The 12647-nt window shown below is 39.9% G+C and overlaps 1 protein-coding gene across 2 annotated transcripts in view; it reads right to left on the bottom strand.

The window, feature by feature from the left end:
• Positions 1 to 279: 279 nt before the first annotated feature.
• The window catches only part of LOC100119620, a 43363-nt gene continuing 30995 nt past the window's right edge, over positions 280 to 12647 (bottom strand). For both annotated transcript variants that reach the window (XM_016982427.3, XM_008206820.4), the window contains exons 7-9: positions 8910 to 9001; positions 6463 to 6655; positions 280 to 6141 (exon numbers count right to left, since the gene is read on the bottom strand). In XM_016982427.3, the coding sequence (XP_016837916.1) occupies positions 5861 to 6141; positions 6463 to 6655; positions 8910 to 9001 (566 nt within the window). In that variant the 3' untranslated portion in view covers positions 280 to 5860. The remainder of the gene's footprint in view (positions 6142 to 6462; positions 6656 to 8909; positions 9002 to 12647) is intronic.

Raw genomic sequence — 12647 nt, 5'->3', positions numbered from 1 at the left:
ATCGACGGAGCTGCGGTTAGTTTTGTTAGCTGTACGATTATATCTATGTAGGTGTCAAATATAGAGCTTGGCAGAGCGGGGGAAAGGTTATCGATTGTTGGTGCGAGAGTAGATGGGGGCAGCACTGGATGGAAGAGATACCGGAGCAGCGGTTGATAAGTTGGATTACTGTATTTAGCGGGAAATATAAAAATATGTTGAGCAGGAATTTGATAACTTTGTCAGTAGTAAAGGGCTTAGAATTGGTCAGACATGCATGTTCTAGGTGAATCACGAGACTCATTGTTGGAATTTACTTTATTCATTATACAGAACACGAAAATACAATATTGATGTTAAAATTAGGCATTACTGCTTATAATTGAAATGGGCATACGTTCACTAACCATTTTTTTGTTCGATTTGGTAAAAATAGAATTAAACCAAAATATAAATTACGCAGCTTTCGACTAGGTGAAAAACGCCATTCATATGTTTATCCCAGACACTCCCTTCTTTGATCGATTATTGCTTTAGATCCTTCGCACATGCACTCGAACCATTTAATACTTAACTACATATACATCGAAGACAATACAAAAATATGTTGATTGTCATGTTGATGTGTAAGGGGCCAACGTTAAAATTGCGCGCGAAACATATCCAATATACTCATAAATCATGGTAATCGCTGAAGAACAATCAACTATAATTATGGGTGTGTTATATTTTAATTTTTTCCTTATTCATTTCCGTTTTCCCGATGAAAATGTTCCACATATGGTTCAAATTTACATACACAGCTTCTGATCGCTTGAAAAATTGAATAAAACTTAGATGCTATATAAAGATTTGATAATAATTGTTTTCCGGTTATACATACAGCTTGTAGAAAAGCTCAATATACGATCGCCAACGAAGAGTCACGTGAGACGTCAACGAATCGTTATAAAAATAGATCACCCTGGACAGATATGCGTCGAGATATTATATATTATAATATAAGTGCGATATAAGCCGCTCAAGTCGATAATTATTATGTATATTATCCTTATATCGATACATTTTTTCTTTCATTTATTTATATACTTTTTTTATATTTTTTCAATCGATTTACATGAGATATTTCGGAAGTACAGCCTTAGACGGATACATAGCAGTATGACAAACATATCCAACTTAATAATATACAATAATGGTCGCTTGCGATTTTTCCCTTTTTTGCGTCTTGTTATTCGAACTTCTTTCATACACAAGCCTTGGCGCTCGATACGCGTAAAAACGTTGCTTAATGAAAGAAGCTGCGTGTGACGTTATCATAATTTTTTTTTTACTCTAACTAATCGCTAATTTTACAAAGAATTTAATGTGCACGTTTTGCATTTACATAACGCTAGACTAACGATCTTAGTTGTTGACTGTCCTAATTTAGAATGTTCTATATCATAATATGTTGTAAGAAACATTTTACAGCTTATTATTTCGGATAAAATAGTAACGGTGCAGTCAAACACATGGAATAATGTTGGTACAAATCCCTTGACTAATCAATCTAAAAAAATATAGACATACATTTTTATTTTCTATCATCAAACGTGGCAGGTTTTACGTTGACATATAGAAAGTTAAAAAAATCTTAAATCAAATAAATCTTATCTTATTTTTTTAAATATGCGGGGCTTCTTTTACATTTAAAATTACATTATACGCTTAGTGCGATATTCAACACGAATAATAGGTACGTCTTCAATTAGGCACATTAAGATATAATTACCATTAATATCGAATCATTGTTTGTGCTCCAAATCCCACACTCGGTAAAATTCATTAATTCAATCGAAACTTCATTGTGGCTTATTTGATTTAAGATCTCTTTTTTCGGAATATCCACACACGTTAGAAGAATAAAAGTAGAATAATATAGCCGTTGAGAATGAAATTACAAATATTTTCAATTCAAGAATCTAGGCAGTATAGTAGAGACAGTAATATAGTGTCAGTAGCGCATCGACACTGTTGGCACATTCATCAAACAATCGGATATGTGCGTGGCTTTAAAAAACTCGCATACATTGTACAACATATGTATAATCCTTTTCCTATTTATACCTCACTATTTCATCTTTCTTACAGCACTTGATCGAACCTTTAACACTACACTATCCTCACTCCGATGCATATAGCTTCTCTGTATCGGCTACAGCTTTATACACTTAAGATTAATAGGTTCGCTTTACTTAACGAATAACGGTTAATAGTTTTGCGGTTTCTCTATAATGTCCTTCTACTATACAGCCAGCAATTAAACGTTCTTTTATGACTAAGATCAGTTGCAAATCGAATGAAAGGGATAACGACGAGAACGCGGTCATTCAGGTTGTACTTACCGTTTAACTTAAAAGCGTACACATATAGAACGATACACATCTCGGTGTATATTAAAATTTAAACTTTTTACGAAGGGAATAAAAATACAATCCACTCAGCGGTTACTCGATATTTCTCTTAAAACGTGTACATAATTATACAAAATTCATGTGCACATGTGATATAATTTTTGTTCTACTTTTTAGCTTGAAAAGAAGTTTTGTCTGTACAAGAGAGAAAAATGCATTACGTCTTTCGGCTCGACAGCAGCTTTACCAAGACGCGAATTTCTCTCGTTGCATGTAATACGCGATTAGGCCTCGTCTACTCATTTTCTGTGGTCCTATTAATTAATTAAATATCTGTTGCCGTTTCATAGATTCTCGATAGTAAGCCGAACCGAGACGATCTAAAGGTAGCCCTCGACGTGTGAGCACTGCAATCATTATAAAGAGCGTAGATCGAAACTAAAGAGAAATAAAAAAAAAAAAATCAAATAAACGCTTCGAAGCTCATAAAAAGCTCAAGCAGACACAAGGACTACCTTAACGATCTCTCCCGGTCTTATTCTCGGGCGAAGGGAGCGAAGTCGTATAAATCGCTAAAAGCCAGTATATATAGCGCCTCGGGAAGGGGAATCTTTTTTCTATACGCGAGATGGATGCAAAACAGGCGCGGAATGTTTGCATTTTAACGACGGGTACTTAGTATATAGTCTCTCTCTCGCTTCGGGGGTGCGATATACACCCTCGCATCTGTGTCTGGATGTCTCTTTCTCCCGCAGCGCGCATGTATAATTGTGTCGCGGAGAAAGGGGCGCCTTTGCAGAATTTAAGGATGTCTCTGTGTGTCTGTATATGTATGCGTGAACCGATAGGGAGACTTATCTATATAGAACGCTCGGATACGAGAGTCTTTTAATCTTACGATTAAAGTGGAAATGTAGTACTGATTTTAAGTCGTCTTTTTTCGCTTTTACGTTTGATCAAGATGCTAATAAGTTAGTTTTACAGCGATACTTTTTTCGAATAAACTACCGAAATCGAAGGCGAACGTTGAATTAACATTTTGATGACAGAAAGTACAGTACACTTGCGAAACTCGATGTTACATTGTAAATATTCCATTTTCGCGGAATGCTTTCGCTCTACTTTTTCCGGATAGCGATGCTTCCGAAATACTAGGTCAACAATATGCTTAATTTGAGGTGGCGGTCCTGTGTATATGTCGAGTATAAATATGCAGAGGAAATTCGATTTTCATGAAATTGAAAATGTAAGAGATTTGATTAAACAATCAGGATTCCCTTCGCTAAATTCCAATTTCCAATTTTCGCGGTTAACGATATTTCTAAATTAAAAATTGCTCGTATACACACGTTTCATAATTCCGTACCTTCTGATTACGATAAAATTGTAACGAAGGCTGTAAAGGCTTCCACAATAGAGCCTAAAGATAATGGTAGTCTTCAATGTTTCAGGTTTTCCCCTTCAAGAGCACGGCGGTTATCGATTGGGCCAATTCACGGGTGGGAATTCATCCTTTTCCGGTCTGTTGCGCTGGCTATGAAATTTCAATGAACAATATAAGGAAGTGCCGTTTATCCCACTCGTTTATGCAATACTATGTTTATTCGACTCCGCATAGTAGATTTTTGCAACAAAATGTTTATTCATCAACGTACAAGAATATTGAGAAAAAATGTTTTGATGTGAAGTGAAAACAAATAAAGCAACATCGGAATACGTAAGTAACGCTTTCCCAGGATCTTCCCGAGCGCGAGCTTCTCGGGTTTCGAAAGCGTCATCTTAAAATTCAGTACTCCATTCCCCTAATACATATCGCATATGGCATTTTAATGTACAGTATATAAAGATAAGAGACGACCAGCGTCGAAGAGAACGAAACCAGCGTCCATCTTAATTTTTTTTTTCATTTTGTTTACACTTTTGCTTTTATAACTATATAATAACTATATATCATTTCCTTAATTCTAATTTGAGCGCGTCTAATATGCTTCAATCCTCGGCGATGCTAGGAAATCTTCGCTTTAGAACAAGTGTGCTTTAATTATATTTCTCAATTATACGCTACATCGACACATTAGGTAATTGGTGATTAGCATACGTCTCACAACTAATGAATAGTCAAATCACTGCATTGCAGACTAACGGCCGTCCCGTCGCACAAGCCGTACTTAGTCCCTATACACAACGTAAATCGATTTTCGAGAATAAGCTATACAACAGCTGTCTAAATAACGAATGGTTTTTTTAGAATATTATTTTGCGAAAGATCATCAGTAGAAAAACATGGAAAGTAATTTTTACTTTCAGTTATAACATGATTTTTTAATTTCATTTTTATAGTACGTATATTAGCTTAATATATAATATAGTAACAATTAAGGATTCAAATAAAAAAGCATTCTTGCAATGGTAACGCGAATTGATAAACAAGTCTTTAGTTTCTTTGAAATACAATTATCGAATTTCAAGTTGACACTGTAGGTTCTGAACTACAATAGGTGTTACAAACGATACTTCAAACGGCATTACGAGCATATTGTACCATCCAAAATTGTTTGTAGTGTACCTCCTCACAAAGATCAGTATATATCAGTCTTTCGAAAAATAAAGAAAGAAATTTCACTTCTACAAAGTTTAAAAATATAAGTTGAAAAACTACAATTAACTCAATTATAAAATATTACTCACAAAGTAAAAATAAGTAGAAAAGTGGTTCGACTCTGATATTTCATTATATCAGTGTTATATAAGCAGTTCGCGTTGATCATTTTGCGTAAATAAATTGTTTTCGGAATACGACAGACCAAAATTATATGAAATATCAGGCGCACGTGTAGAGTGAAAATCCCGACATGGCAACGAAAATTGAACCTCTGCCAATTCTCATTTCGCGAGGAGAAAGAAAAAGTAAAATGAAAAGGTTATTTTTACCTAACCCAAATCTGACTTACACGTGGTTCCTATAAAGGCCTACATACCGGAGGAAGCTTTCTCAAGCTCGAGATTCTTGACTTTATATAAAAATCACAACAACGCAGTGATCGTTCCATTTTTAAGGTACAACGTAATTGCAAGTAAACAAAGGAATGTTTTCTCGAGTAACATATATATATTTTTTTTTTTTGCAAGAACGGCGATAAATTAAGGTCAACGAGAAGCTTGGCTTCTCGGAATTTTCGGTCGAGTCCGAGTGTACAATTACCCAGCTAAAAATATTTTACTTAACCAAAGATGCCATATATCTGAGTGTTCTCCAAAAAAGAATCTTCGCAAATAAAACGATTCGCATACTCTTCACGCGTCGGAAAACAATATCCCACTCGATCATTTTCCTCGGGTAACCCACTCATTTCCCCCCACGGGTTTCACTGGAAAAATTCCATGCGAAAGCTTTCTACCACACAGCCGCGCGCGAGCTTTCGAATCGGAAAAACAGAAAATCCCTCATTCGCGGCACGTAGCAGCCCATCGTCAAGTTCCATCCCTTACAAGACGTGCAGATTCTCACAGCTCTTGCTCTTGCTGTCGTTCAAGCACATCTTGTTGAGAATCTCGCGAGCCAGGTTGAGGCTGAGGGCGGTCTTGCTGCCGTGCAGCTTTGAAAGCATCTTGCCTTTACTGCCTTGTCGGCGGAGCTTACGGTCACGGGATTCGCGAAGTCGAATCTGTTTCAGTACACCGACCAGCAACTCGTCGACGTTGTGCTGAATGCCCGAGGAGGTCTCGATGAACTTGCACTCGCGAGACGTCGCCAGATGCTTTCCCTCTGCGAAAAGAACGAGAAACATTGTCGAATTTTGTCAAAAAACTATTCATCATTTTGCTCGCACTGCAAGCTCAAAGCCATTATTTCGGACTTTTATTCGAAATATCCGATAAATCAGGCTCGTAAATAAATAACCAATGGTCATAAGCGCCGATATATTTCCTCGCATTAGCGCGCTCGGCTTTATTTATAATTCCGCGCATAAAGTATCGGCGTAACAATAACTCAATTTCGCGCATAATTCAGAGGAGTATATACACAAGCAGAGATCGGGTCGAGGGTAATTACACCGAGGTCTGTGTATACGCGGCTGTTGCTTACCGTTCGCGGAGATCGTGCGACTTCTGGCGAGGTCGGATTTGTTGCCAACTACGATGACGGAGCGCTCTTGCGTGTAATGCTCCCGCCAGAGGTAGTTGAGCATTTCTTCGGCGACTTGGAAGCTGGGGCGCGATACTATAGAGTAGACGACCACGCAGGCGTGCGGCTCGTAAGTCGAGAGCGAGTTTTCCAACTGCAAGATGGTGCGATTTATTTATTTTTTTTTTTATTTTTCACGTAATTATGGTATAAATTGTGTGATGGAATGGATGCGGTGCATTAAGCAACAGATGGGTTATAATGGGTTTTTCATGTCGGTTACACCCCCTGTAGTTCTGGGAGTAGGAAAAAAATATAATTAACGTGTAATCCCACGCTAACTACTTGCCGACCGGATGAATCGAATGAAATACGACAGCGTGCGACCTGCAGGATATTCGACTAATATACAAATGATGCAACCGCAACTCTCTATTACCCTATCGAACTTTAGGCATTATACGACCGCAGCGTTTGATTTGCCCATACGCAGTCATTGCGGACACACACGATCCATAAATTCTGATCAAAGCTTACTAGCACAACGGCCAAGAACCAAAGCCAATAGATACTATCGCACACATTTCCCTGAAACTCCCGCGCGCGCGACCATTAATTGCAGCATCTCTCTCTCTCTCTCTCTCTCTCTCTCTCTCTCTCTCTCTCTCTCTCTCTCTCTCTCTCTGCCGAGCTATATAATTGAGTCAAAACAGCGTTAGAACAAACGATGCCGCTGATTTAATTAGATTCCAAAATTGCGCGACGAAATCCAACCGGTGCGGTAGCTCTCTCCTCTTTGTATTCCGCAAGCGAGAGCTCAAGGTATGACGAGCAATCATGGCTCTGAAGCTTCAAGGGTACATATAGGAAAGACGAGAGAGAGGCTGCGCAGGTGCGCCTAAAAGCGCTTTCTACCCCGGCGATGTTCATCGACGCTCGACACTGTAACGAGCTCTTTAGGAGCAGGGGATGCTACTCGAATTTCGTACACGTGGATGGCTCGCGTATACGCACTTACGGCCGCGCGCGGCTGCTGCTGAGACTCTTCCGAAGGTTATAATGATATCGAGTCTTGCCCAGCTGATGTTATTCGATATGGATGGTTTGCTCTGTTTTCCACGCGTGCGTTTTATGGGAATGAAAATCTCGAAGATTTTCTTCTTTATTCGCGAGTTTCAACTATAGTTAGCGGTGTCTTTGTCGTGCTCGGCAAAGCGATTTGTTTGTGCTGCAAGGGGGTATATCCGCGAGGATGAAAGACACAAAGAAGAGACGAGCGTCAAAGAGTCGACAAGCGTAGGTTTGTATATGAGTATTGCGACCGTCGAAGCATATTTCACAGGTCGAATATCACTGCCTTTGATGTCACGTGACCTGTTATCGCTGGGTACTATATACTGTATTCAAATACCAGAGAGGCTATATAAGATCATAAAATGGAACCGGAGAATATGACGATAGTATAAAAACACGAAGTAGATAGCGAATTCTTTAAACGTTAATTTACTAATTAAAGGAAATTCTAAAGTAAAGAATCTTTCACAGCAGTGAAAAGACACGAGTTTCCAAAGAAATGCGTATTTTCCATCGACTTCTTTACTCGCGGTAAATAACGTTTAGGTACGTAACCGAGCTCGAGGCGAAGCAAAATGAGCTAATTGAATCCCATAATTAATGAGCTAATTGAATCTCGTAACTTAGGACTGACGAAACGCGTTATATGGGAGAGCGAGAGAAAAAGAAGAAAAGATCGTAATGGGATGTGATCTTTTATTTGGTGTAGAGCCTTCGGGGTAGACCATCGGACAGGATAAACCGCAGAAGCTACGGGATGGGGGGGACAATGTTGTGATGGACCTTTGAGGATTAGGGACACAGGTGTGGATTGGATCGATCTGCTGGCTGAATAAGGAATAAAGGCGATGTTTTATTAACTGGGTTATTATATTGACGTGTGAATGATTACTTTCGATATTTGGGGATTGTTTTTTTCTTCCTTCTGCTTTTAAGGAGAGGTTTATCGAATACAAATTTGTGATAGATGACATACTTTGAGTACCAACAACAGTGTATTAAAAAATACATCAAGCTTTGGAAATTACCGCTGAACTGAGTATGCGTCAGAAGAATATAAATTTCTATTGTATGATACAGACATTTTTGAATTTATTATGTATTAACTGGCCGGAAATTAATATTCATACTTTATAGAAATTATTATTCATGAACGCTTGAAAGCTTCGTTATGCTTCACAGTGTCATGATCAATAACAATTTAATTATTGACGTAACGACCTCGCTGTGTAATAACCTGCCAATATAATTATATGCCATTAAACAAAACAACCCACCAGTCATCGAAAAACAAAAGAATAACGTAATCAAATATAAAAAAAAGCTCTACTTACGCTCATTTCAACGTGAGGGTGATCGATAAAGATCATTTCCGACTCCTCGCCGTCGAGCAAAATAGAAACGGTCTTTTCACCAAACTCATCGTCTGAAAAGCCAAAATAAATGACACTTTAATCGAAAGAATTCATTTCATTAATTTCACACATTTCTAACGACACGCGATCACAATCAAGCTCAGCAAAATACAAATACTTTTCGCTCCGGCACGTCCATAAATTCATAACGCTAATTAAAAAATCTGTCGAATCTCGTCGTGCACCGCGAGAGGAATTTATCATGCAGAGTCAGCTTTGTTCCCCCGCGTGCAACATCGTGTCCGAAAAATCAGCGTCAGCTATGTCCAAAAACTTCGGCTACAGATATCAATTATAAACAAAGCCAAAGCAGACTAACGTACAAAGCGACGTGTACTTCGATTGGTCAATCAGTCTCGTGCGCGTGTGTGTTTTCATTTTTAATTATAAATGACGAAAGAGTACAGGCGTACGAAATCGACGCAGATAATGAATCACTTTTTCCACTCTTCCGCGAAAAGTGCAGACACGAAATTTCCATTATCGCAAGAGAGGGAGAGAGAGGACAAAACACGGGGGGATAAAGGCTCGCGCGCCTGAAAGAACACTCCCGCTGCGCGTCTCTCCGAGTTTATCGACGCGTATACGCAAACCGTGTCAAGGGGTGAGCGCGTGTGTCTGCGTGTCTCTTACTTTTTTTTTCTTTCTTATTAGATTATGGATTCTCAGGTTCAAGGTGACGATGCTCTCTCTCTCTCTCTCTCTCTTTCTCTCTCTCTCTCTCTCTCTCTCTCTCTCTCTCGGATGTGTGCGAGGCCTCGTGTATTATAAAGAAAAAAAATGCAAGTTAAAATTGTACGAGTTAAAAGTACGGTTAATGCCGCGAAATATTCCTCGTCTCCTACCTGAAAGGAATTTGCATAATCCCTTGAAGAATTATTCGATTAACCTGCTCGGGTTGCTTTTACGCTTAAGTACTCCGAGTGGAGTAAGTATGTTCCAGAGAATTACCACTTACGGGTCTTTAAATAATTGATGCCTCGAGAAAAAGTGTGTCAGAGAGTACTCTCTGTCTGTACCTACGGTGTCGCGCAGCTTTGTGAAAAGCCGAAAAGAGAAAATTTTACGCCGAACTTTCTCTACTGTGATCTACATTTGAATGTTAGTAGAACACGACCGAGTCCGGTTGGACGCGCGCTCGTGCGAATTTATCGGGAAACAAATGGACCGGATGAATTTAACAATTGTTTAATTTACGCTCGGAGTAGCGTTATTCGATCCTAATTTCAACTACAGCGATTCTGTTGCAAACACAGGCTCTCAGTGCTTTTCCACGTATAAAAATACGTACATACACATAAACGCGAGCTTTATCTGACATTTTATGGGACGTTATTAAAGGGCATTAGAGAAGCTCCAGTGTTACCGTCCACAGTTTTTACGAGGATTATAGTTCGAACGCGGTTGAGAGGGTTTTATACTATACGCAAATATTGGCATGACGTAAATATGGAAGATTTTTTATATAAAATGCATAAATAAATAATCACAAAGCGTGGAGTTTTCGCAGAAATTTTCGTCAGAACCCACGCACAGAAATACCGTAGTCGTTCCTGATTGCCAGGGCGTAGCGAATTCTTCGATAAATTACGCATCTCCTCCCCTCCCCCTCTCTGGCGTTCGTGTGAGAATACATATATGCAGCGGCGCAAAAGCGATAAATTGTCAGCGCGTTTTTGCCCGGAATGTCAACCGTAGCGGAGCATATCGACACAAGGATTTCAGAAGCTCGACCCTATTTCCTCTCGTCTACCCCCTATGCATACACCATATAATATAATACGGAAAGCGCGCGATAAGACGAGTGTTTGTAATCCCTGATATTTCCGCATATAACGCGAGCGTATGCAGAACGTGGGCTGCGCTGCAGGAGGGAGCGATTGCGTTTTTTTTTTTTTTTAACGCCGCGTGTCTTGTGGTTTTATGAGGGACGGTGTGGGTCATAAATTAGGGGGAAATTTATTGAATATGTGTTCTGGGACGATGTTTGCGAGTCGGATGCGCTTTATACGTCGGTGCGTTGAGCGATTGTGAAGCTGCGGGAATACGGCCGAGGACAACGGCGTGCGTCGCCGCGATAAATATTGCCGGGAGCTTTAAAGAGAGCTTTTATGGAAGTTTTGCGAGAAGTGCGTTAAATTTCTAATTTAAAAATATACACAGCGTCGGAGAGGCTTAAAAAAAGACAGAAATTATAATGCGCCCTTGGGTGATGCGAAATGAAATTATCCAAGCGGATATATAATTTTGTTGGTTTAGAAGATACCGAACGAGCACTCACGGATATTGCCGTTTCCATATACCCTCTGTTATTTCACTAGCACGACCTGTTGATGGTTTATGCCACCGCGTATGTGCGCGATAGCATCGACTGAAATTACGTTTCCTGCGCTGAAACGATTATTATCGACGACGCAATCGTTAACGCGTTCGTCCTCCGCTTACGAATAATAAAAGAAGTATACATAGTGTATTACAAACATTCTTACAAGTGAGCTCTTCCGAATAATAAGGGACACCCCAACTGCGCAACGGCATACAAGACGGCACACTCGAACGCATCAGCGGAAATACGCAGCGCGTTCGATATCCTGCCTCGAATGGCATATCTCGCTATGCATAGTGAATAGTCCCGGATCCAAAGAGTGCAGATCGATGAGTTTGGAAATACGTCTATCCTACGCATTAAACGGGAAATTCGTCATCGCGGCGTTCGACTCGGATATTACATCTACTCGCAGGTGTACGTGTGTGAGCGAGCAAAAAAATCTGACCTTTCGGTCTGCCTATTGTCTAATTCCGTTTCGGACTGTGCTATACTGTGCGCGACTAGCGCTCATTTTCCCTCCCATTTCGCGCACGATTCAACGTGGCGAATACTTTCGAGGGAGAGAGAGAGCCGGGAATCTAAGGAGCACCAGAAACGAGCTCGCTTGTTCGGATCGCGGAAGTCGAATGAGTGTAGTATTGTCCGCGATGACTGGGCTGGATTTTTTCCCTCTGTCTGGCTCACTTTTAATACAGAGAGAAAGTTCAATCGGTGGGTAACCACACGGAACATTTTTTTTCGAATTTCGCGCCTTTGCGAGCTTTCATGGAGCGCCGCTATGAACGTGGATAATTGCAGATTTGTCGGTGCGAATAAGAGCTGATGAAATATAATGGGGACTGTAGTGAAATAGTCTGTAGAGGCTTCGATAGGCCATCAATCAATATGTGATAACGTAGCGATGGTGTATACATATACTTGGGTGCGAGAGGGACGTGAAACTAAAGTTCCATTTTCGTTTCTATTGGAGTTTCGATATGCATGCGATATACTCCGTATTCATGGACGCGCATCAAGCGCTGCACATCAAAACTTCGATACTCGCGCAGTTCGCTTGCCTAGATCGAATTTATTGTTAAGAGGATTTCGCCTTTTTTTGTAAGTTTAAATCGAACGATCCATACTGTGCTATGTATCTACGCTAAACTGCCGACGAATAATTAATGGCCAAAGCTCATCCGTATGCGTTCTATAATGGACATTGGACGGCATATTGCAATTATGATAATTTCATAAAGGCGAAGCCGATCGTATTAGAAAAATTCAACCTATTTCAATAGATATTACACGTCGACCTATCGACCTCCGCTTCTCCTGGCTTCTCCGAG

The sequence above is a fragment of the Nasonia vitripennis genome, chromosome 2 (genome assembly GCF_009193385.2).
Source record: "Nasonia vitripennis strain AsymCx chromosome 2, Nvit_psr_1.1, whole genome shotgun sequence".
Classification (NCBI taxonomy): Eukaryota; Metazoa; Arthropoda; class Insecta; order Hymenoptera; family Pteromalidae; genus Nasonia; species Nasonia vitripennis.
The sequence above is the reverse complement of the archived record's forward strand: the minus strand, read 5'-3'. Positions and strand labels throughout refer to the sequence as shown.